This window comes from Dasypus novemcinctus, chromosome 5 (assembly GCF_030445035.2).
Source record: "Dasypus novemcinctus isolate mDasNov1 chromosome 5, mDasNov1.1.hap2, whole genome shotgun sequence".
Classification (NCBI taxonomy): Eukaryota; Metazoa; Chordata; class Mammalia; order Cingulata; family Dasypodidae; genus Dasypus; species Dasypus novemcinctus.
The window spans coordinates 119,704,236-119,731,056 of record NC_080677.1 but is presented as its reverse complement, the minus strand read 5'-3'; the positions used below and the strand labels follow the sequence as shown (position 1 = coordinate 119,731,056).

The window sequence follows — 26,821 nt, the reverse complement described above, 5'->3', positions numbered from 1 at the left end:
AAGGAATAATAGTGACCAATCCAATAAAATATGAAAAATCTCAAAATGAGGAGAAAATCCTGAACCACATTTTGCTAAATAATTTACAACTTCATATAATCATATATCAAACTGTCAAAGATTTAAAGAAAAGATGATGTCAAGTGTCTGGGAAAGTAAGTGGTGGTGAGATGGCCATATTCATACTCTGCCAGTAGGTAATATAATTAGTTTATACTTTCTAGATAGCATTCCCTTTGACTTAACAGATCCACTTTAATCTTGTAAATAAGGAGATTCCAGTTAAACTTGGTAGATTGAACATATCTGCTTACCACTACCACCTCTGAGAACTAAAATAACAATAAAAAATATATTTAAAAAAAGACATCCCTGAAGACAATAAGAATGATAGAGACAAAAACTCTGAGAATGTGTCAAATGATTTTCCAAAGTGGTTGTGCCATTTTTTACTCCAACTAGTAGTGTGTAAGAGCTTCAGTTGTTCCTTGCCAGTATTTGCTGTCTTCATTCTTTTTAATTTTAGTCTAGAGAGTATGAAATTTTATTTCACTATGGTGTTAATTTGCATTTTCCAATGATGATAAGCACCTTTCCTGTATGTGTGACTATATGTTTATCTTTTATGAAGTGTCTGAGATTTTTGCCCATTTTAAAAATTAGATTGCTTTTATTATTGATTTGTAGAGTTCATTATATATTCTGGATACAAGTTTTTTGTCAGCTATGTGTACAGTATATCAAATATTTTCCTCCAGCCTGTGGCTTATCTCTTCATTTTCTTAATGTCTTTTGATGAGCAGAAGTCTTTAATTTTGATGAGGTTCAACTTATTTTTTTTCCTTTGTAGTTAGTGTATTTTGTGTGTCCTCTCAAAAAAATCTTTGCCTACCCCAGATGTTGAAGATATTTTCTGTTTTTTTCCTATAAGCTTTTACATTTAGGTAAATAATCAATCTTGAATTTTTGTGTATAGCATACGATTTCTCTCTCCCCCCTCCCTCACCTCATTGTCTGCTGTGTCCATTCGTGGTACATTCTTCTGTGTCTGCTTGTCTTCTCCTTAGGTGGCACTGGGAACTGATCCTTGGATCTTCCGGAGTGAGAGAGAGGTGCTCAGTCTCTTGCACCACCTCAGCTCCCTGGTCTGCTGCATTTCTTATTGTCTTTCCTCTGTGTCTCTTTTTGTTGCGTCATCTTGCTGTGCCAGCTCTCCACTCAGGCCAGCTTGCTGCACAGACCAACACTCCTCCACAGGCCAGCAGTCTGTGTGGGCCAGCTCTCCGTGCAGGCCAGCTCACCACACAGGCCAGCTTGCCTTCACTGGGAGACCCCAGGAATCAAACCCTGGACCTCCCATATGGTAGACAGGAGCCTAATCCCTTGAGCCACATCTGCCTCCCTGATCCAGTTTTTTTAGTACCATTTTTGAAACCAATTATGTTTTTTATGTTTTCCTTTGAAAAGTGCATGGAAGGCCAAAAAGAGTAGATCATCTAACATGAAGACAGACTAATTATTAAATAAATAAGTTTTCAGTCCAAAATCCAAGTATAACTGATATCCTCAAGATAACATGAAAAAAGAACAGGAGGATATAACAAAGGAACATTCAGAGAAGAAAAAAAAAGGATTCTTATAAATTAAAAATAATATAATAGAAACAAAATTCAGTAGAATGATTGGAAGATAAAGTTGAGAAAATCTCCCATATTTTAAAAAGGAAAGGAGAGAGAGAGAAGAGAAAAACTAAGTCATTTTAAGACACCAACATAAAAATAAAGGAGTTTCAGAAAGAGAACAGCAAAAACAAGATTATTGAATGAATAATAATAATAATAAAAAAGGTTCAGAATTCAAGGACACAACTTCACAGATTGAGAGCCCTACAGAATGCCCAGTATGGTGGATGAAAAAAGACCTATACCAAGTCACATTGTGGTGAAATTTTAGCTTACACATAACAAAGAATATCCTAGAAAGGGAAGACATACGGGTCATCTAGAGAGAATTGGGAAATGAGATATCAGAATTCTCAACAGTAACACTAAAAGCTAGAAGACAGTGGAGCAATGTCTTTAACATTCTGTGGGGGGGGAGGGGGAGATGCCAACTTATTCTGTATTTAGCGAAGCTGTAAATCAAATATGATGGTAGAATAAAGATGTCACAAAGGCAAGCTCTCAAAAAATTTATCTTCCATGTACTCTTTCTTAGGAAGCTCTTAGAGGATGTGCTGTTCCAAAAAGAGGGCGTAAACAAAAAAGAGAAAGGAGAGATGGAATTCATTCTTCCAACAAATACTGAGTACCACTTTGTGCCATGTACTATTTAGGATGGACATTGAGCAGTGAATGAAACAAAGACCCTGCCCTATTGAAACTTAATAGAAAGAAGCAAACCATAAATATATTAGTAGTAATATATCAGGAATTAATTGGTGCTATAAAGAAAAATAAAGCAGGGTAAGAAGGATGGAGAGTGACAAACAGCTGGAAATGGGAGTGGGGATTGCAATGATAAAATGGCAGGGTTGGGAGCTGGTCAGAAATGGCCTTTGATGGGAAGCGAATTTGTCTCAACTGATAGAGCATCCACCTACCACATGGGAGGTCCAGGGTTCAAGCCCAGGGCCTCCTGACCCGTGTGGTGAGCTGGCCCATGTGCAGTGCTGATGTACACAAGGAGTGCCGTGCACCACAGGGGTGTCCCCACGTAGGGGAGCCCCACGTGTATAAGAAGTGTGCCCCACAAGGAGAGCTAACCCGGTGGTGTAGCAAGATGACGGAATAACAACAAAAAGAGATACAGATTCCCGGTGCCACCAACAAGAATACAAGCAGACACAGAATAGACACACAGCAAAGAGACACAGAGAGCAGACAGCTGGGGGAAGGGGAGAGAAATAAATAAAAAATAAATCTTTAAAAAAAAAAGAAATGGCCTTTGATGACATGTGCAGGCTCAGAGAGCAACCAGTCCAGAATGGATCAGGCGAATGCAAGGCTCCAGGAATAGGGTTGCCAGATTTAGCAAATAAAAATAGAATTAAATTTGAATTTCAGGTAAGCAATAATTTTTCCAGTGTAAGCATATTCCAAACATTGTATGGGATATACTTATACGTATAATTTGTTGTTTATCTGAAACTCAAATTTAACTGGGTGTCCTGTGCTTTATCTGGCAGTCCTATCCAGGAGGAAATATCTCCAAAGAAAAATAGAAAGTTGATAGATTACCTAATGTGTTTGTTTGCATTCTTTGGAAAATTTTGGGATCAATTCATGGTAAATACATAGAAAACAAAGCAGATGGCAAATGAGATAATTAGAAACTCAAGGGAAAGGCAAAGGATATAAAAGAAAGGAAATGTATGTTATGCAGCATTCACTATTTTACTGAGTCCTGTTTAAATACTGAATATTGAAGGAAAGAGAAGTGTGTGTACATTTGGAGAGAAGTATATAAGGGTTAAGTAAGACCTCATCTTGCATAGTAGTAAGCGTGAACCTGACAAACTGAGGGGAAAAAAACAGTATAAACATGTTATTTAGAAATTTGCAGGCAAAAGGGAAAAAAATACCTGTAAGAGCTGCAAGTGATTGTGTCAGGAGAAATGGGACTCACAGGTGGGGAAGAGTAGACCACTACACTTGGTATGCTTTATAAAATAGTTATTTTTTAAAACTATCTGTGTGACTTTGATGTAAAAAGCAACTATTGATTTATGCAAACATGTATTTGAAGGCATGTTTATCATAGGGAAAAAATGAAAGTAGTCTAAATAGCTAGCACTTAGTATTAGTTCAATAAAGTATGCTATATCCACACAGTGGAATTACCACAGCCTTTAAATGATCTTTAAAATTAAGGAAGTAGATTCACAGTGTATTATGTGGGAGAGAGAGGGAAGAAAGGTCTCAGTAAAGTTGTTTGCGTCTTATGATTTGGTCTTTTTTTAATTAAACTAAATGGTTTTTGTTTTCTAAAATATTTTTCTGGCTAATTATTCAGGCATGTATATAGCCTTGTTATAGAAATACTCTGATTTTTTTTTTTTTTTTTTAATTCTTAAAGGAGGAAAATGGCAAACCATTTAAATCTCAGGGAATTCCTACTGTGTGTCCAGTTTCACGATCCTCAAATGAAGCAACTTCCCCATACCATTCCCGACGAAAGATGCGGAAACTTCGAGATCATAATGTCCGAACACCTTCTAACCTAGACATCTTAGAGCTACACACCAGGGAGGTCCTTAAGAGACTAGAGATGTGTCCGTGGGAAGAGGCAAGTATTATGTTTCATGATAACATAAAGGAACTTAGTTGTTCCTTAAAATTCTTTAAAAACGTAATAAAAAGAAAATGGTCAAATGGTTCTTACTTGATCTTTTCTGTAGCAGCATTGGTGTCAACCAGTAGATAGACCTGTGATTGGGGATGGTACTTAATCTTCCTAGGTTTCAGTGTAGAAGCAGGATGAATATATCTCATTCATTCACTGACAAGTTAATTGAATGTTTAGCAAATGCCATATGCTCTTCTAGACTCTGGACAAGATAGAGTGAACAGAAGTTAAGTCCTGCCCACCTGAATCTTCATGCTAGTTGAGGTTGGAAGGATGAGGAAACAGACACATATAATAATTTAATATGATTTCAGATAACAGTGCAATAAAGGAAACCAAAACAATAGAACAATAGAATAAAGGATGTAGGAGTGGCTGGCTCCTTTTGTCTAGGGTGCACAGAGACATGCATGACACTTAAATAATGGAAGAAGTCAGATGGATACATAAATAGTTTTACAGACAAAGAGAAGAGCAAGTGCAGAAAGCCCATACTTGAATCAACACCAGTCATCTGGAAGATTGTTAGAAATGCTGAAATGAGAATCAGAATCTGCATTTTTAACAAGATCCTCAGGTGATTCATAAATCTATTAAAGTTTGAGAAATACTGGCCTAAGGGACAAAGGGGAGAGTGGGAGGCAATAACAAGATCATTGCAGGGCTTTATAACACATCATTAAGAGTTTATGATGAGATTTGTATCATCTGCAATTTTATATTTTAAGTAGAGGATAGACTGTAATTTAAAACGAATAAGGGAAGCGGACTTGGCCCAATGGATAGGGCTTCCACCTACTACATGGGAGGTCCACAGTTCAGACCCCGGGCCTCCTTGACCTGTGTGGAGCTGGCCCATGCGCAGTGCTGATGCACGCAAGGAGTGCGCCCGGTAAGGAGCGCCGCCCAGGGTGAAAGAAAGTGCAGCCTGCCCAGGAATGGCGCCGCACACACAGGGAGCTGACGCAGCAAGATAATGCAACAAAAAGAAACACAGATTCCAGGTGCCACTGATAAGGATAGAAGCGGTCACAGAAGAACACACAGCGAATGGACACAGAGAGCAGACAACCAGGGTGGGGGGGGAGGATAAATAAAAAAATAAAAATAAAATGAATAAGATAGAGGTATTCTCTGAATTTAAAATAAGAAAGTTGTGTAGAAATTAATGTATAGAATTATAATGTTTTCAGATTTTGTTGCTGTTCTAAACTTATTTAATCATAGCCATTTTGGGAAAGATTTAGCTTATTATGAAAGGTTCTATTTTTTATTCAGGAAAGAAAATAGCACCAAAAAAGCACAAATTTTTATGTATTAAAGCCCAGCTGCTGTTGTTCCTTTATGTCACAAGGTGGCCTTTGTGTCTAATGATAGCAGTGTGGCAACCTGGAAGTTTCTGGCAGTGCTTGGTGGGAAGACTGGGTATTAGGTTCAGGACAGGGTAAATGGGAGGGGCCCAGCAACTGCACTTCGGAGGGAAAAAGCAAGGGGGAGAGAATTGATACATTAAGGCAGTCCTTCTCCAGCTTTTCAGCCTTCTGCAAGAGTGAAATTTCTTTGATTTCACTTTATGCAAATTTTGCATTCAATTGTATAGAATGTGTTTTACTGCTAATGGTCCTACAGAAAGATAAATCATATTCATCTTTGGTTTTTGAAACCCTGAAGATGCAAGGCCGTAAAAGTGAAGAGGGATAGATATAATGTATTCCTGTCGTCAGGCAGGCATATTCGAGTATGGAGGTTAAGTAAGTTCTCCTTTTATACTTTAAGGACATCTTGAACTCTAAATTGAATGGGAAATTCAACAAACATCTCCAGCCATCTTCAACAGTACCTGAGTGGAGAGCAAAAGATAATGATCTACGATTACTCCTGACAAATGGAAGAATAATTAAGTATGTAATGTAGATCAAAGTATCAGATTAATTTTCAGTGGATTCCCTTTGTTCATTTAGTCCCTAGTCCATATTATTCACAGCGGACTGAAATATGCAAATATGTAAATGAAGGGCAAATTAGAGACTGTTTGTCTCCGTAGTCTTGCACTGTTTTCTGGCTTGACTGTTTTCTCCCTTATGTCACAGAGATGAGAGACAGCCCTTCACAGATCAGAGTCTTTATACAGCAGATAGTGAAAATGAAGAGGATAAGAGAAGGCCAAAAAAGGCAAAAATGAAGAAAGAGGAGAGTTCAGGAATAGAGGGGATGGAGAATGAAGAATCTCAAAAACCACTTAACAGTATGTTTATTTTAATGGTCATTTTAAGGATCTGTTTGTTGCTAATATGATATATGTGAAGTAACCCGCTTATTTTAATGTTCTGAAATTTGTAAGTAGTATTGAAATTTTGTATGTCTTTAATACTCTTTTGAAAAATCCGAAATATGTCTGAGTAGCTCATCCATCAGGGGAATGCTGAATATGAATGCTAAGTGAAGCAGTGCTCGGTCAAGGTATTACTAGTGAGGAGCAAGTGAGTGTGGTCAGTGCCACCCTCACTCTAAGGAGAGAGGTTTAAAAGAGTCACCTGGAAGCTCACTCATTCTATGGACTTCCACTCCAAATAATAAAACAGTTGTGAGTTTAAGGTACTCTGCTATGGGAGTGGACTTGGCCCAGTGGTTAGGGTGTCCGTCTACCACGTGGGAGGTCTGCGGTTCAAACCCCGGGCCTCCTTGACCCGTGTGGAGCTGGCCCATGCGCAGTGCTGTTGCGCACAAGGAGTGCCCTGCCACGCAGGGGGTCCCCCGCGTAGAGGAGACCCACGAGCAAGGAGTGCACCTCATAAGGAGAGCTGCCCAGCGCGAAAGAAAGTGCAGCCTGCCCAGGAATGGTGCCGCACACACGGAGAGCTGACACAACAAGATGACACAACAAAAAGAAACACAGATTCCTGTGCTGCTGAGGACAACAGAAGCAGACAAAGAAGACGCAGCAAATAGACACAGAGAACAGACAACCGGGGGGGGGGGAGATAAATAGATAAATAAATCTTAAAAAAAAAAAGGTACTCTGCTAATTTCATATAAAATTTTTTGCCAAAGTATTTAGAATTCAGAATAAGAAGATTTTAGATATATATAAATAATTGGTTGATTTGAAGTTATTAGTGGTTTAGTTAGCAGTTTGTTTTGGCCTTTTGACAAGAATGCCTCTACTTGGTTTTTAATTGGTCATCACTTTGGCAAACTAGTAACACCTCCTTCTTCTTGAGGTCTTTCTTCTTTGAATGAAGTCATCTTAATTTCTCAAAGTTTTGCAGCCCTACCTTCTATTTTTAAAAAGTAGTTAAAATAAAAATTTTGGTACTTGACAAGTACATGTTTCAGATAACTAACATTTCTTTATCCCATGTTTAATACCTCAGTTTTTGCTAATTCCAAGTAAATTTGGAATTGCTGTAGTTGGTTACTCTGCCTTTGTTCACATGCCAGGAAAAGGCAACTAATCAGGGGGAATGTATCAGACTATTGCTGTGTGGCCAGTGCTGCATGGAAGAAGGCAGTGTGTTAAAGCCCAGCATGTAAACTTGCTGAATTCACTGTCTACTTGGATACTTTTTAGATTTAGGAGAGTTATCTTTTTGTGTTTCCTTGAGAGCACTAACACAAACGGGGAAGTAAAAAGCATCTTATAGCTAATTTTAAGTTTTGTTTGTTTTTTTTCTGGAAAGAAATATATAATGGTCAACCCATCCAAATAAGAACTATATAACCACAAATATCTTAATACTTGGTCAATTATGGAAAAAGACCTTGGAAGAGGGGAAGAAGTAGAGAGGTGAAAGCAGTAAGAAAGAAAGATAGAGTGGGAGAGATGGAGACACATACCAAGAAGCTGGACAGATTTTAGTGATCACCTCATTCATAAAATTTCAGTGACATTTTTCTTTTCTCTTGTCTTCTCCCTCTTTCTCAGGGTTTTTTACAAGTGTGAAATCAGAACTCAGGAATAGATCTTCAGAATATTCTGATATTTCTGATTCAGAAGACTCTGGACCTGATTGTATTGCACTGGTAAGCCCGAAGCTCTATGACTTTTACATTATTTGATGGGAAGATAACCACCTATTTATCTTGACCTAGGATTAAAGTAAATGGCAGCTCTTTCCAAAGCTTGGGCTCTTTGACTTCTGTGGCACAGGGTCTTCACTGTGTGGTAGTTATGCACACAAACCTTTATATGACTATATTTGATAAGTATAATTTTTGTTTGGTTTTGGAGGGGATTGGAAAGAGAGACTCTTCTGCTTATACTGTTCTTATTTTTCTTATACGTTATATTTCATTTTACCTTTAATAAAGCCTATACTGTATATTTTTAATAAGGATTTGTTTTATTATAGTTACTAGAGGTTTTCATTTGTTGATACAAAATAATAGAAATGATTCCATGATAATTAAGATTCAACTTTTTCTAAATGATTTAAGTCTTTTTTGTTAGTTTGTACAGATACAGTCAGCTGTCTTATGTAGCCTTGCTTCCACTTAATTCTTTATTATTTCAGAAAAATAATTTTACCACTGAGGAGTCTGAAAGTTCAGGTGATGAAAAGAAACAAGAAATAACATCAAACTTTAAGGAGGAATCAAACGTGATGAGGAACTTCCTTCAAAAGAGCCGAAAACCATCTAGAAGTGAAATTCCAATTAAAAGGTAGGCTTGTTGATGGTAGTAGTCTTACTACATTGTGATGCAGTGGTGTGAAAACATGTTTTTAGTTTTAAACTTTTTAAAAAAATCATCAGGAAAAAAATAGGCTTCTGTTTTTGATTATCTGCTCTTTAGGGAATGTCCTACCTCGACGAGTACAGAGGAAGAAGCTATTCAGGGCATGCTATCAATGGCTGGGTTGCACTATTCCACATGTTTACAAAGGCAAACTCAAAGCACAGGCTGCAATGGTGAAAGAAACTCTCTACAGGATCCCAGCATCTGCCATAGCAGTAACCATGAGGTTAGGCAGTTGTATCGCTATGATAAACCAGTGGAATGTGGTAAGAAACATCAATCAATTATCAGTCTCTAAAAAGTAACTTATGACCCAACTTAACAGCTCTATAATCCTAGTTTAGATTAGTGATTACGAGTAAGGACTGTTTATTGCATACACTTAATTGAACATAGTGTTAAGAATGTTGGCCACAAAAATGCATAATGCTGACAAGTCATGTAAGGATGCATGTATAAGAACTCAAAATTACCTACGATTGAAAATTTTGTTCACTGCCACGATTCTACCATTGCTACAGCAAGACAGTGGGTATTATATCCCTTTTCCCAATAGTTAAGCTGATTGCAGTGGAAAGAATGTTTGGTTTCTTAAATGGTCTACAAAGTTTGAACAATCAACTCTTTTTCCTTTTATGGAAAGGAAAAACAAGTTTTGAACTGTTTTTCTGTTTGAGGATATTTTCTCTCCTACTTGAAAGAAAAGTATTTGGAAACAGTAGGCTCAATGGCAATATCCTTTGTTCTGAATGGTAAAATATACTAATTTTAGAAAGAGTGTACTATGTTTGGTTTTGAATCCACAGCAGATGGCCATAGGTCCTCCAGCATCTAGAACAAAACCTGTCATATAAAAAGACAGTCTTTGAGAGAATTTTAAAAGTTAACATAATAGATAGTAAGCTGGTGACTTTTTTTTTTTTTTTTTTTTGCTTTTGAGGGGGAAAGGAGTATAGTGAAGATATGTGAATAAATATCTAAAGAAATAATTTTTTTTAAAGATTTTTTTTGATTTATCCCTCCCCCTTTGCTGCTTACTTGCTGTCTGCTCTCTGTGTCCATTCGCTGCGCCTTCTTCTGTGTCTGCTTGTCTCCCTTTGTTGCATCATCTTGCTGCGCCAGCTCTCCACAGGCATGGGCCATCAGCTCTCCATGGGCATGGGCCAGCTTGCCTTCACAAGGAAGCCCTGGGAAGTGAATTCAGGAACCCCCATATGGAAGACAGGAGCCCAGTCAGTTGAGCCACATTCACTTCCCAATGTATTTATTTTTAGCAAAATGTAGAAGTAAATTTGCTTTTCAATTTTAAGTATTAGGCTAACCTTTTCTTTAAGATCAAGTTTGTATGAAGATAATTTAATGAAAATTTCTCCTTAGGATACCATGTGAAGACTGAAGATCAAGATTTGAGGAATTCTTCCTGGATTAAACAATTTGATACAGTTTCCAATTTTAATCCTCAGGTATATTCAATGTTTGAAACATTAAAAAGAGATTTACAATTGTCATTAACTTTGTTTTTACTTTATTTTTTTTAAACTACAACTAGTTATGAACCACCAGATCTGGGAAGGCAAAATATTACAATTATATGCACATTTGATCAACTGTCTCATTGATAGAATGTGATCTGGAAAAGAATAGTTTGTTCAAGGAAGTAGTTATTAATAAAAAATCACTACCTGACAACACCTGTAGGTTATGTCTGGTTTGAATGAAGTGTGAAAGGAAGAATGGTACCATGGAGATCTCTTTAAGTCTCTGACATTGGTTCTTGAACAGTTTTAGATACTAAATTTCTTGGAGAATTTGATGACAGTTATGGGTTCTTTTCCTAGAAAACTGTCCATCATAAACACTAGCTTACTTTTGCTTACATTTTCTCATGATTTGTAATCTCCCTGCCCAAAACCCATCATCCATTAGTTTCAGATTAATAACCACTGCTGTAAGAGAAGAAAATATATGTCTTAGCATTCCAGTATGTTAATGCTTATACCAAACATAATGGACCAAAATAGCTTTTTGAAAACATAAATTTACCAGAAGCACCAAACAAGGAAAGGGATACAACCTTATGCTGAACAACTTGGAAAATGGCAGCCAAAAGTCAGAAAATGCTAATGTGACAAAGTGGGACTCCTAAGGCCTCTCTGACTCCAAACATACTTAAGGAAGAAAGTAAATCAGCAAAAGTAGAAATACTAGTTCTCTCAAATGTGCCAAAACATTTACTGGTAGAGGTAAATGTGGTAAGTAGGCAGCTTAAGAAAAGGTGAAGAAAAATTTCTTGTGACTAAAAGCTCTCACATACCACTAAGACCTCAGCAGCAGTGGAAAGAGCCTCAAAGTTTTGCTGTCTTCCAGAGCCCTAGGTTGCACTGGAGGAGGGTATTACATAGAAAGATAGACAGAAAAAACTGTAAGACTATATACACCTAAATATTTAACATTGTTATATCTGAATAATAGATTGTGGGTGGTTTTCTTTTATTTGATTAACTCGTTTATATTTTCTAAATATTTAGCGATTACTTTTATAATAGGAAAAGAGCTACGTTATTTTTTTAAGGCAATGCTTTGTGAATCAGGTTCTTTTCAGTAGAAGAATCTGCTCCAGAGTTTATCACCTGTTATTAGCATTATAGGATTCAGTACTAAAAGTAAGCTATTCTTTAAATCTGGATGTTGTTTTTATTGTTGACTTTGAAAATAAATGAAGTAGACAATAAATGATTAGCAAGATCACCTTAAAGAAAACCAAATTCCTTTTGCCTATAATCTACAGAGGTATTATAATGCCATGTAAAATCATAACAGTTATTTCTTCATGCTTACAAATATTTGTAGGAATAATTTGAAACAAGTGTTTCTAATATTTAATATTGTTTTTGAAACTTATTGTGACCCAGAGTAAGAGATTTGTTTTCTCTTTTATATCACAACACACACACAGTTTCATAAAACAATCACAGCTACTTACAATGTACTCTTTTCAAGTCTAGTCTATTCCTTCCTTGTTTTTCAAGCCAGTCATGATCCTTTAAATTGATTTCAAGGTCCACCAATAAACAGTGTTTTGTTGTTTCCTGATAATCCTCCCAGTAGTCTGAAGGAGGAGTTGTATTTAGAGAAAACTCCAGTTTTGGGGCTCAGAGTCTAGGGACTTTTTTTAAGCAAACAACTTAAATACAGTGGAGATGAACCTTACAGAAGTTAGGTTCTGAAAAAAAAGATAGTATATACCAGGAACTTCAGCACTCTAAGGAAATAGTGGGTCCACATCTCACATGCACGTTCCCTCCTGGCCTGTGCTCCCCTCACTGAGTGGAATGGCAGGCAGAGCCACTCTTCATGGTTAAATGGCTGGCGTTCTCTCTCCCTCTTCCTTGTTAACTTATGATTTAGTTTAAGGAGTTGAATCCTTCTGAAATATTAGGAATGAGATGACCATCATAAAGGTGTGGCCTTCTGTGGCTAATAGATGTTAAGAAAACCAAAGTTCTGTGGTCAGTGTTTTCTCTTGACTTTGCTCATGCACGGAGAGGTTAAATACTTCACTTAACTTAAACCATAAAAATTCAGCCTAATTTCCTTTCTTCCTCTTCAGGATCTAAACAGAGGCCAGAAATACATCAAAAAGGAAGGTTTATCAGAAATAAGTCAGAAGGTACAAAATAGAAATTATGTGGACAGCAATGGTTCAAGCCTTCAAAATGGAAAGTATACACAGAATTCAAGCTTGATTTCGGGGCAATGCCAGATAAGTAATGGCAGTCTAAGCCCAGAAAGGCCAGTTGGTGAAACTTCCTTTTCAGTGCCCCTTCACCCCACGAAGAGACCTGCATCAAATCCACCACCTATCAGCAATCAGGCAACAAAAGGTAACTTTACGCTTTTATAGACTAACTATATTCCTGACTGAGCATATTGGTAATAGTGACAGTTTAGACTTAACCTCTGTGCTCAAAAAGTTGCTCATAATGTAATGGATTATGGACAGTGTAGTGATGCACTATGCACAGGCTACTATGGGAACAAAGAAGGATGCCTAATCCAACCTGAGGATCAGGAGTAGCTTTCTGGAGGAGGCAGTAGACCCTGGAAAGGATGACAAAGTATTAGCCATGCTGAACTGGGGGAAATGACTGGATAGAGATCATTGAAAGGAAAGGAGAGAGCGTGACCCAAAATAAAGTACAAAGGCAAGAAACAGTATATGGGATATTCATGAAATCGCAGTCAATTTTTGTTGCTGAAGTATAGTTTGATGCCAGATATGGTAAAGTGCTGATGCTAAAGAGGTAAGCTAAGATCAGACTGATGGAGAGTGTTGTAAGTCTTGTGAAGGAGGTCGGCCTTTATATCTCTACTGTGGTGAAATGGAAAGATTTTAAGTTGTGGAATTTCAGAATTGTCACTTTGTCCATTCAGAACAACTGAAAGAGTTATATCCTTCTCCCCTTAAAAATGGAGTCTTCCTGATATTGTCTGTCAAGTAGCCCTTTTTTTTTTTTAAGTATACTTTTAAAATCATTACTGATATATCCCATTGGTGTTTTATAGGTAAACGTCCAAAAAAAGGAATGGCAACAGCCAAACAACGTCTTGGGAAGATCCTTAAGTTGAACAGAAATGGCCATGCACGTTTCTTTGTGTGAAGTAGCTGCTGTTGCAGCCACTCTTTCCTTTGGGGACCTGTCTTGGGGATACAGGAGCCTGGAGCTTCCACTATCCCTCTGCCTGAAGCAGTCTGCATGTACAATAGAGAACACTGCCTGAAGAACAAAATGAACCTGATGCTGCATTTTCACTGTGCCACACCCACTCAGCAATAACCATTTTGGACCTGGTGGGGGAGAGGAAGAAGGAGGGTAGAACCTTAAAAAGAGACCTTGAACTGGAAAGGGTCTCTTGTCAGGGCTTGAATTTCATTTTGTTGTTGGTAGTGTCTTGATTTATTTTCAGTGGTAGGGTAAAGAATTATCAATAATTTATTTAACAGATTTTTTTTTTTAAAGTTAACAGCTTTTAAATTTTTTTTAAGCTATTTATTTGGAAGATTTCTGGAGAAATATCTCACTAATTTAGATTTAAGAATGTGAAGGTTTTTAAATTATTTTTGATAGTGTATGTGTTACATGTGGGGAAGAGCCACGGTAACAGTAACTAGTCTGGACTCTTAAATTTGATATTCAGGTTAAAGTCTTAAACAGGGATTTGATGCATTAATTATTTAAATTAAGATGTATATGAAAATCATTTTATTTTATATATTTCATGTGTTTTTTATAAGCTATTAGCTTCGCTTTTGCTAACATCCAAGGTGCATACTGTTATCCAGGTTGATTACCTTTTATCCCACCTTCCCTCTGCACTCTCCATCATTTTGTGACAACCCAATAAGACTCTTCTCTTTGCAGGGAAACACTTTCATAGCCAATGTGTAAGAACTACATAAAATATCCCATGTTTCTCATTTCGTTTGGCATTATAATTTCCTTTTAAATATAAAACATAGGCTTTTGCATTTTCGTTTCTGCTGATGATATATGGGTCCCAAAGAGAAAAGCTTTAATATCTTTTTCCTGCTTGTGGGGAAAGTATTATAAGTCTGGTTAAATTGTCATGTTTGTAGTTTTTCAAATACATTTGTAACCACAGTGGATCCTCTTTATAATGCTGGTGTTGGAGGACAGGACTGACACCTGCCATATAGGTTATATTTTATGACGCTTTTATTCTGTGTACCTAATTTCTTGGAAAATATGATTTGACTTAGTATATTCAAATCTGCATAATAATAAGCCGTAATATAATAGGATTATATTTTGTTGTTGTACAGAAGTAAGTATGTTGGAGTAGATCGTGTGTGTGTGCGCGTGTGTGTTTATTTCTTAACCTTCTACAGAATTAGAAATAATTTGGAGTAAAATGGGTGCTTTTTGCAGTTTCTTCCATCTGTCTGACCCAACTTAACCAGTGCATATTGAGGTTAAGTATCTGGTTGAGCTTTACGGTAAGAATTTATCTCTTTTATGCACAATTTTTACTAAAGGCCAGTTTTCTGTTGCTTGTATTAAGCATAATAGCTTATGTCTTCCTTTTTTCTTCCCATGGCATAAAAATAAGTTATTTCTGGGGGTGGGGTGGAGATAGTCCTGATTCTGACAATAAAGCATTTTACAAAGTGCTACTAAAAGCATATAGGCAAATAGGATAAAATTTATTTTTATGGAGAAGAAATCTGACCATACTATAGATTTGTCTTTTTCATTCATCAAGGTAGCTGGACTTTCCCTTCTGTACTAAAATATCACTTAAGAGCTAAAGAAAGAAAATCTAGTCCGTCATTTTTCATGGTTACATTCAAATGTGTATTTCCAAAGAAATATTTCTTACTCTGTCTCCATTCCAATATTTCATGCAATAGATACAAAATAGCCTTTCTGGTTCAGAATGACTTGGCTCAAGTCTGAATATTATCTGGATGTCAGAAAGAAAAATCTTTATGAAAATTCTAAATATCTATAAAGGAGCCATGATATCTTTAAAGGAGCCACTTAAACCTGTCTACACTATGCCAAAACTGTTAAGAAATATGTACAGTCAATCATTTGATTGGCTGTCTTATCTCAAGGTAGAAAATTTGGATTTGACTGATTTCTTTCACCTACATTCCTATCTTGCCCTCACCCCCACTATATTAGTATCATGTTTTGGTTTTCTGTAGACACTGTTTTTGTGTTACAGTACACATATCTTTTTGTTGTTCTGGCTTAAGAAATAACTATAATTTCTTTTCCTAGTTGCATCGGGTCCTGGGTTCTTTTTTTGTTGTTTTTTTTTTCTTTTCACTTTTCACAGCTCTCTAAGTATTTTCAGTTACCTGACTTTTTATTCTCCCATAAAAATTAAAATAAAATTTAATCTCCTTTTATGGATTTAAATTGTGGCCAGTATCCCATTCTGTGTACTAAGGCTGGTATATACTAATTTTAAATAGCCAGTATATGGGATTTTTAAGTGAAGGTACTGTGGATTCATTTTTGGCAGTTTTAGCCCATTAACTGGCTACCTTAAAAAACTTTCAGTAAGGTAATATAACCACTATATCAGCAAATATGCCTATTTTTATGAATTGATGAACATTCAGCCACTGATCTCGTAACTCCCAGTCAAACTTTCTGTAAAGTCACTGCTGTGAGGCATCTTTATCTCTCATGGAAATGACTGAACTTTGAGGTAGCTACAGTCAATATCTGGGCTCAGCTGTAATAGCCTTTATCTTTCAGTCTCATTTATTAGCAGTACTACCATATAGACACCACAACTTAGGAAGACAATGGTGATAGCATTTAACTAGTTATAAGCAAATACACACATGTAAAACTAAGAATCATGATTTAACAGATGCAATTTTAATAATAGAAGTAGATAATTTTCCTATAACCTGGGACCCACGGTACTGTAATTCACAATGTCACATAATATTATGCTATCCAGTATTGATTAATAATGTAAATAATACAAAGTTTGCAGTTTTATAATATTTCCTTATCCTATAAATGCATTGAACTTCATAAGCATCAGTTAATTTTTAAAGCATATAACATTGGCAATTCTGACCAAAATCATCACATAAACTCAGAGAGGAAAAAAGTCCATCTTTACCACTAGTGAAATACTTAGCTTGAATATTGTTCTATTTTTTAATAATCCTATTATTGCCTTTTTAATGAACTCTATTCATAGGAGATCAGCAGGTATTTATCAAACACTTATTATGTGCCCAGCAATACTTAGTACTGTGAGGAAATATAAGTTGTTGTGTCTCTGCCCTTAAAGGTATCTTCTCCATAAGAGAAGCAGTATTATTTTCACTTCTAAGCAAAGTTCAGCAAAAAGGGCCCATTCATAAAAGATAGCCTAACTTTATTATTAGTTTCATTATTAAAGTTTCACTGTACTGAGATATACAACTATAGAAGTAGAATAAAAAAGGACCTAGTTCTTATTTAAAATTTAAGGAACATTTCAAAAGTTAATAATTTAATATTTGTAGTAGAGGGACATGGTATAGCATGGAAGGGAGCAAAAGATCTGGATTTTTTCCCCCAAGTTCTGTCATTTATGTATCAGCTGTGTGACCTTGAGTACATCTCTTAGTCTTTTTGAATCTCTGCTGTCTTATTTGGAAGTTTGGATAAAAATGTACTTACTATGATAATTAGTTAAGAAAAATGTACAGGAAAGCATTCCTTAATCTGTTAACACTTCACACTTGCAGATAACATCATTTATGAATATCTTTATATATAGTTTAAATGAAAACTGCATTACTCATAAAATTTCTTATCAAATACACACACACACACAGCCTTCTCCCTAAAAAATCTGAAGAATTTCTAACAAGGTGCTGAATTAAAATCAGATTCAGTACTTAAAGTGAAGGAAGCAGAAGTGAGATAGTTTGTGAATAACAGAGTGATAATGTTTATCCTCAAGTACCTTAAGATGATTTAAAGTAATTGGAAGATAGTTTTAGGTTTTTCTCAAAGAGGAATGAAGATAGCACTGCCCCCAGATTCTGCATACTCTTGATGCACTAGAAAAAAGTGAAATAAGTCATGGGATTAACATAATTGAGCAATCACCAATGGTAATAGAAGAAAATAAAAAGTTGATTAGAAAGATGGGAGTCAGCTCTGGTGGGTAACAATGATTTTTTGGATAGAGAAGGAATACTGTCATGTAGTGTAGGAAAGGAGACTTGACCCGACATCTTCAACCGAAAAGATACTGCTTTTTTCACAAGATGCTCTCTATGATAAGACTATTTCCCAAAGAGCTGATTAGGATAACTGTATGTACCAGTATACTACTACTAGAAGTTACAGTCTCAACAGGTAAATATTTTAACATTTCACTTTGAGAAATGAGGGCTTCACTAGTGTATTTTCTCATTAAATATTAAGCTAGTTGCTCTCTACATAAAGAAGCTAAATATCTCCAGTCATTTCCTGAAGCCTTAGAACTTAATCTCAAGGAGGCCAAGTGCAAGATCTTTGGCGTAGGCGGTGTTGCAGTAAATAAAGGAGACAAGTGAAACCCAAATAGGAGAATGATTTCTCCAGGGTCACACAGTGGATACTAGACCTCCAATACCTTGCTACCTAAAGCAACCCCTGTTTTTTGATGCTTGTCCTATGGTGAATGATGTTGATATGTGTCCTTGAAGCCAATTGAAAAGAAAGGGGAAGAATTAATATACTCACTGTATTGCTGTTGAACTCAATATAGTTTCAGTACTGTAGCCTTACTTAAAAACCTTCCCTTATTTAAATTTGTTTTTCAATTAATGCCATGCCATAAGTCATATTTGATATCCCTTCCTTAACAAATTAAAAATTAAGATCATTAAGAAGCAAATGCCTATTTTCTAAAGCAGTTAGCCTACTGTAATTGACTGGTTTTATTCTTTTATAGCTTTTATTGTTTCCTTTTTAGCAGGTAGGGGTAAATAATACTCATTTGAAATACCTGCATTCTACTACTTAGATTTTCTCACAAACTCTTGGTGCCCCCCCTTCTTGCCCTCAGACTTTGTCTTAAGTGCAACATTAAATTTTTTTGTTAAAACTTTTTTGAAACCGTATTCAGTGATTCTTCCAACATGTTTATCTGCTCTGCACTATTTCACTAATAAACCCTGGCTGCCACGTAGCCTTTGACCTCCAAGTAGTTAACCTATGCAAAACCTGTGACAACCTGAATTCATTATTTCAGAAGCAGTCCTAAATAGAACTTAATCATAAAGGTAAAACTTGCTTCCACCCCGTTTTATTTTGGCCATTTTCTTTTCAAAATGTCAGCTCCCCCCCCCCCCCAAGATTTTTCACCAAAACAATGATCATAAGTGCTGGAATATATAATATTTTGCAGGAATAAAATAACCCAGACATACTCTTATATTACTTTGATAGATTTTGGTTGGTAAAAATTATCAGCATTAAATGTAATATATAATGAGAAGTTAATTCCTTGCCTGAAAGCATTTCTTCCCTCTAAAATTCATAAGTAACATTTTATTTTTACAAGTCATTCATATAACTTCCACATTATAGTCAGGGACTTGAGGTGTAACTTGTTAAGTGAACCCCACGGTTATTTTATCTTGCAAAAGAAACCTAAACCAAACTAAGGGCCTTACAGTTTATGGTTAGACTGAATCAAAAGCTATAACCTCAATTTTTCCAAAAACAGCTTCTGACTGCAAAAGCAAGTCATGCAGTTGTTAGGTATGAAATAGCACTGATCAGGAAATGCATATGCATCCTTGCAGACTGTATTTTCTTCAGAAAAGACTTTTCTACTTTTAATATAAATTAAGCCATAACAGTTTCATGCTGTGGAAAGAGGGTGAAAGGTTCATTTGAAGAGATTATATAGTATGAATTTTCACATTTATTGTGAAATGTCTAACTTTACCAGTGCTTCAGCAGGTTTTTTTGGAGGGGGTGGAGGGGTGGAGGGTGGCAATGGGAAGGGTAGTATTGGTTTTAGGGGGTTTAAATCTGTGAAATTTGAAAAAGGGACAGTTGTTGGCTATGGTATTTACTAGTTTTGTAGTAACATTTTGCTAGCCTGACTGACTTTCCTTACTGATTTTTATGCCCATGGTCCAAGATGACTGTTATCTTTTCTTGTTTGGGGTGTCTGCAGAGTAGTGTCTCGTCTATTTGTATAGGCAGTGTGTGTGCACACCTGTGTCCTTTTAATACAGAAGTGCACTGTGTTACAATGGAGTGGTGTGTGGCTGGGAAGTGGGATGCTGAAGCTTTAAGAGCATTTTTTTCGATTCATAACAGTATTTCCCATATTTTGCCTGCAGGCAGGGAAAGTGTACAGTATTTATTTTGTTTCTGTTTTACTTTAAATTTATAAGTCTTTAAGTAGCTTACATTGGTTATTATGGGAGGGGACAAGTGACTTGTTTAAAGTTGTAACTGGTATTCTTACTTTCCAATTTCTGTATTTTAAAATATTGAAATTAAAATTGTATTACTTTTGTTTGGATTTTTTAGCACTCGGTGTATTTTTTGCCCATTTTATTTGAACGTATAAATGTTGTAAGTTGTATAAAATGTCTTTGAAAGAAAAAAAATCTGAATTCTATATTCAATTCTGCCTTTTTGTGCCCATTTTCTGCTTATTGAATCATGGGAAAATTATTTGAGGAAGGAGGAAAGTACCTGCCAAAAGAGAGGAAAGTACACAAAAGGGTACTTGGCAAGATGGGGCTGAGATGTGGAAATGGATACAGGTGCTTATAGATGAACACTTAAGAGCATTCATTGTCCCCGACCTACTCAGGAAGGGGGAGGGATTCATCATCTCCTTGTACCCTGAATCAGCATTTTGCTAGGTGCTTGCACATAAGGATGAGTCGAGACACAGTCCCTGTTTTCCAGGACTTTAGTCAAATAGGAATAGAAAAAGACACAAACAGATTATTATGGTAATAGAATGAAAGAGCTGCATAAGTAGTCATTTATATTATGGCAGTTTGTGATTATTTTATGAATCCCAAAAAGAAAGATGATGTTTTTAAACTATTCCTGTGGGTGTGATACCCTTTGATTGCATTAAATTTGGTTGAGGGTCCTTTGACTAGATTACTTGATAAGGTCACTTTAGGGCTTTTGATTGGACTGCATCAGTGAGACATGACTCAGATTGAGTCTCTACCTTCTACCTCAGTCTAATATAAATGGAGGCACAGAGAGATACAGAGAAAAAAGGAGCCACCATATTATATTGATCCTGCCATAATGAGAGAAAGGACTACAGGAGAACAGAAGCCCTGGAGAGGCTTAAAAAGCTGAGGCCCAGGGAGAGAGAAGCCACGTGCCTGACAGCTTGCAACTGAATTCAGGAAGAATGGAGAAACAGAGAGTGATAGAGGAGGCCTGGAAAGAGCTGATAGCTGAACTCAAGGAGCTGGGCTCCAAGAGACGGTAGATTTTGGAGAGAAAAGTGGAGACCTTGGCAGAAATTAGTGGCCATCTTTACCATGTGGCAGCTGACTTGGGTGAGAAATCACCTCTTACAGTGTGTTGATTGGATAATTCATGACCTGGTAAAGCCAACCCATTTCTGGTACTTCGCATCAGCAGCCCTTTGGCAAACTAAAACAATATTCAACAAATATTGGTGTGACATCTTTGTGTCAGATGATGAAGAAAGATGTGTGAAAAAGGCAGTTTCTGCTATCATGGGAGCATAAGAGAGGATGCTTAACCTGGGAGCGGGAAGAAGCCAGTGGGGGCTAAGACAGGAAGGAAAAGGAGCAGGGAACCCTGGAGTAGGTGTGGAGGGGGATGATGGGACATTTTAAGCAGAGGAGCTGCCCTGAGCACAGGCAAAGCAAGAGACTCGTGCAGAGGTGAGTGACTTAACACTTGATATTTCCACATCGTTGAGGTGTTTGGGAGTTGTTAAATAAAGTAACCTGTAGTTGATGAGCCATTGTCCTATTTTTAAGGGGTCACTATTTAGATTTGTGTTTGATGTGGCTTACCCTAACAACAGTTAAGAAAATGACTTTGAAAGGAATAAAACTGGGGACAGAGAGACCAGATAATGGGGCTATTTCAAAAGTCCAGGTGTGAAAAAAAATTAGTTGGGATAGAGAGGGTGTAAATCAAGAAGCATTTAGGAAGTAACCTCACAGTACTTCACAGTAAGATTTATGCATTTATTCCACTGCTCTGACCTTGTAGCTATAGGAGTGAACAACATCAAGTTCTCGTCCTCCAGGAGCTTATGTTTACTGTAAAAGGCAAAGGAGGAGGAGGAGTCACCGTTAACTGATTGACTAGTGGTTGGTGTTGCCATCAACCGAGACAGAGAATGTAAGGGTCTAAGTGCAAGTTTAGTAAGAAAGAGGAATTCCGTTTTGGACATAGTATTTTTGAGTACTCTTGGGTAAAAGGAGCAAGGGATCAAGGAGGATAGAACCCTGGAGCAGCAGCAATTAAGGGCAGAAGAAGAGCTGGGAAGGAGACAGGCAGAGTGACTTCTGGAGAAAGAGCCCAAGTGTGGATTCATGGAAATGGAAGGGAGCAGTGGGACCAAAGAGCTCTGCTCTTTTTTTATACCTAATACCTGCAAAAGAATACACATTCCAGAGTATGCACGTTTTGACAGTATTACCCCAAAAAAGTGTGCACCTTTCTCACTGATTTGCTGATTGTTGGTTGATTGAAACCTCAATCTGAACCACTTTACTCTTGTTTTGTAAAAATCCCCATACTAACTAAATCTGTGAGATATTTATCTTTCATAATGCTCCCTGTTATCATGAATTAATTGGAAAGACGGCCTGCTGATCCATCTTCACCTGCCCTTAATCCACATTCTTGAGTGCCACCACCAACCACAGCGTAGCTTTGCTGTCTTTGGAAAGAAGAGACCCGTTCTGCTGCCATAGAGCTCAGTGACCCGCTGGGAAACTACGCTTTCTTTATTCTCTGCTAGACTGTCTTGTTCGTATCAACCATCTCCTGCATCTCCACACTGCTGCCAGCAAGATCTTTTCAAAATACAAATCTGATCCTGTAATTCCCTGCCTAAAAACCCTTGAAGAGCACTCCATTGTACTTTGGGTGAAGACCAAAATCCTTAATACGGTGTATCATTTAGAGGCAGGTTCCCCACAGCAAGGGAAAGAAAACCCAAAACCCGAGCAGTTTAAACAAAATAGAAGGCTGGAGATGGGCATTCCGAGGGTTGTCAGGAACCCTCATTGCAGTCTGGCTAGCTGGCCTACCATTTGGGGCATATGCTTCCACCTCATGATGTAAGAGAAATGTTCGCATCTTCTAGCTAGCAGAAAGAAGGAAGGGTGAAGCTGCAATCACTTCCTTCTCTAATTTATTCTTTTTTTTTCCTCCCCCCTTCCCCCCGCCCCACCCCGGGGGTCTGTTCTCTGTGTCTATTTGCTGCGTGCTCTTTATCCGCTTCTGTTGTTGTCAGTGGCACGGGAATCTGTGTTTCTTTTTGTTGCGTCATCTTGTGTCTACTCTCCTTGTGTGCGGCACCATTCCTGGGCAGGCTGCACTTTTTTTCGTGCTGGGCGGCTCTCCTTATGGGGTGCACTCCTTGCGCGTGGGGCTCCCCTATGCGGGGGACACTCCTGCCTGGCACGGCACTCCTTGCGCGCATCAGCACTGCGCATGGGCCAGCTGCACACGGGCCAAGGAGGCCCGGGGTTTGAACCGCGGACCTCCCATGTGGTAGACAGACACCCTAACCACTGGGCCAAGTCCGCCACCTCTAATTTATTCTTGAGAGTTTTAGAGCCAAGACTTTGGAGGCCACAGGATCCAAGACATCTAATATCGGTGGTGGTGTGCAAGATACTTAATCCCTCTGAATTTAGTCTCTGTGTTTCCAGCTCTAATATGAATACAATAGTAGCTTCTACCTCATACGGTTGTTAGGAAAATTAGATGAGAGAATCCATATAAAACATTTGGCACTGGCCTGGCAGCATATGTGCCCAATAAATGTAGTGGTAGTTGTGGTTATTAATCTCTTATTTCTTTGCAAGAACGTTACTCTCTCAATTATATCAGAATAGCCTTGACAACAGGGACCAAAGGTACCGTTACTTTTGTACCTTCCATTTCGATGTAAAGTGCTAGGCTGATAGTGGGTACTGATTGAGGCTGTGTTCTTTTTCATGTTTGAAGCGCAGAATCAACTTCTTTTCCCTGGTGAGTCGCAGGACTCTGGTTTTTCTAAGGTAAAGACATCTGCCTCACCTCCACTACTGAGTCACCCCTTGGCAGCCACTTCCTCTTGCTGCTTTGGGTCACCACATGCTTCCATCAAGTTGCTCGCTAGATCTCTAGGACCCTGCCATGCTCTATAAATGGTTCTGCCACCCCACCCACCCAACCTGGTCTCATTGCCTTTTACTGCCCATCGCTTAGTGTATCTGTCAGGGTGCTCCAGAGAAACAGAACCAGTAGGATATATTCCTCCTACATAAAAATGATTTATTTCAAGAAACTGCCTTACACAGCTGTGGGGCCTGGAAAGTCCAAAATCTTTAGGGCAGGCTGGCAGGATGGAAATTCTCAGGCAGGAGCTGATGCTGCAGTCTTAAGGCAGAATTTTTCCTTCCTCGGGTAAACCTGGGTTTGTGCTTAAGGCCTTTCAGCTTACTGAACGAGGCCCACCCATGTTAGTGAAGATAATCTTCTTTACTTAAAGTCAACTCATAATTATAGATGTGACTCACATCTATAAAATACCTCCACAGAAATACCTTGATTAGTAATTAATTGCCTGGGCACTACAGCTTCACCTACTTGACACATAAAACTAACCATCACCCTTGGTTTCTCACAGTGCTGCACACAGAAGTAAATACAGCAAAAGTGTTACCAAAGGATTTGGATAGTTGAAAGGAATTACATTTAAAAAAATCTGTTCATTAAAAATGATTGTCGGAACCACCACACCATGGAGCCTAGAGTGATTACAACTGAAAATGGGAGGATTGCATCCAGCATCCAGGTGGAATCTGAGCCTCCTCTTGACATAAAGGTGCAATGGACACAACCAATCCAGTGTCCACATAGAAGAGGTGGCATTGGATTGGGAAAAGGGGACATAATGGACAAAGGGTGTGGGGAAGGGCAGGAGGAGATGGGAGGTGGAGGCGTCTTCGGGACGTGGAGCTGCCCTGGATGGTGCTTCAGGGGTAATCACCGGACGTTGTGGATCCTCACAGGGCCTACTTGATGGAATAGAGGGGAGCGTGGGCCATGATGTGAACCAGTGTATATGGGGTGCAGAGGTGCCCAGGGATGTGCTTGCCAGGTCCAGTGGATGTGTCATGATGATGGGAACGAGTGTTGTTGGGGGGGGGAGAGGGGGGGTGGGGGGGTGGGGTTGAATGGGACCTCACATATATATTTTTAATGTAATATTATTACAAAGTCAATAAAAAATAAAAAAATTAAAAAAAAAAAATAACAGCCTAAATTAAAAAAAAAAAAAAAAAAATGATTGTCGGGAAGCAGATTTTGCTCAATTGATCTTACCACAGGGTTCAAACCCAGGGCCTCCTGACCTGTGTGGTGAGCTGTCCCACATGCAGTGCTGATGCACGCAAAGAGTGCCGTGCCACACAGGTATCCCCCATGTAGGGGAGCCCCATGTGCAAGGAGTGTGCCCCGTAAGGAGAGCCGCCCCATGCGAGAAAAGCACAGCCTGCCCAGGAGTGGCACCGCACACATGGAGAGCTGATGCAGCAAGATGATGCAACAAAAAGAGACGGGTTCTTGACGCCACTGACAAGAATGCAAACGGATACAGAAGAACACAAAGCAAATGGACACAGAGAGCAGACAACAGGGGCGGTGGGGCAAGGAAGGGGAGAGAGAAACTTTTAAAAAAAGATTGTCCCTCACAGTTCAAGGAAAAATAAATATTTTACAGAAACACTACCTTCCCAGGCCTCACGTCTATTATAGGACCCTCTTTCTTTCTACTTTCTCTGAGATGATTTCTCTTTAGTCTGTTATCTGTTAGGTTCCTGTCAGAAAATAGATGGAACCCTCAAACTGCATAATTGGGAAGAGTTTAATAACAGGCTATTTCCAAAGGAGTGGGAAGTATTTAGGTAAAGCAGCAAGGAATGGTGAGGAACCCTTGGGCTAGCAACAAGTTTTGGCATTCCTTAGCTTGTAGATGAATCATTCCAATCTCTGCCTCCTACTTCACAAGGGCTTTTCCTCTCTGTGTCTCTCTCCCTTCTCTTCTTATAAGGACACCAGTCAGACTGGATTAGCGCCCACCCTACTCCAGTATAAGTTCACCTTAAGTAAATCTGTCTGCAATGATCCTATTTCTGAGTAAGGTCACATTTTAGGGCTTCAACATACCTTTTTGGGGGAACAGTTCAACCCATAACATAGACTGATGAAGAAAAAAGAGACAACTCAAATTACTGAAATCAGGAATAAAAGTAAGAACATTACTACCAGCTATCTAAAAATAAAAATATTTGTAAGGGACTACTATGGACAGTTACATATCAAAAAATTAGATAATCAAGACAAAATGGACACATTCCTAGAAATACAACTTGCCAAAACTGACTCAAGAAGAAAAGGAAAATCTGAATAGACATATAAATAGTTAAGAGATTGAGTTAGTAATAAAAAAGAAATCCCACAAAGGAAAGCCCAGGACAAGAAGGCTTCACTAGTAAATTCTATCAAATGTTTAAAGACTACACTAATCTTTCACAAATGCTCCCAAAAATAAAAGATTTTTGCACAACCTTGTGAATATACTAAAAAAATCACTGAAATGTATGCTTTAGAATGATGAATTTCATGGTATATCAATAAAAAAGTAATATACAAATATTTTTTCTAAAAAGGAAAGAATATCTTTATGCAGGGCCACCAAGTACAGTTGTGCAGATTATGTACTGCACAACCCTGGGAGCACCATTTACATTATAGACATGGTATACTTATATATTTAGCATAACAATTTTGCAGCAGATGGCTATAACCTATATTTTATTTTATTTTATTTTTTTTAAGATTTATTTATTTATTTAATTCCCCCCCCTCCCCTGGTTGTCTGTTCTTGGTGTCTATTTGCTGCGTCTTGTTTCTTTGTCCGCTTCTGTTGTCATCAGCT

The 26,821-nt window shown here is 37.9% G+C and overlaps 1 protein-coding gene across 1 annotated transcript in view; it reads left to right on the top strand.

Annotated features, from left to right (window-relative positions):
• KDM7A (lysine demethylase 7A) overlaps positions 1-20,164 on the top strand; it is a 100,300-nt gene extending 80,136 nt beyond the window's left edge. Inside the window, exons 12-20 of the mRNA XM_004452432.5 lie at positions 4,078-4,287; positions 6,124-6,248; positions 6,438-6,592; positions 8,273-8,370; positions 8,862-9,010; positions 9,143-9,351; positions 10,463-10,548; positions 12,696-12,969; positions 13,652-20,164. Coding sequence (XP_004452489.1) covers positions 4,078-4,287; positions 6,124-6,248; positions 6,438-6,592; positions 8,273-8,370; positions 8,862-9,010; positions 9,143-9,351; positions 10,463-10,548; positions 12,696-12,969; positions 13,652-13,746 — 1,401 coding nt within the window. The 3' untranslated portion in view covers positions 13,747-20,164. The remainder of the gene's footprint in view (positions 1-4,077; positions 4,288-6,123; positions 6,249-6,437; positions 6,593-8,272; positions 8,371-8,861; positions 9,011-9,142; positions 9,352-10,462; positions 10,549-12,695; positions 12,970-13,651) is intronic.
• The last annotated feature ends 6,657 nt before the right edge of the window (positions 20,165-26,821 follow it).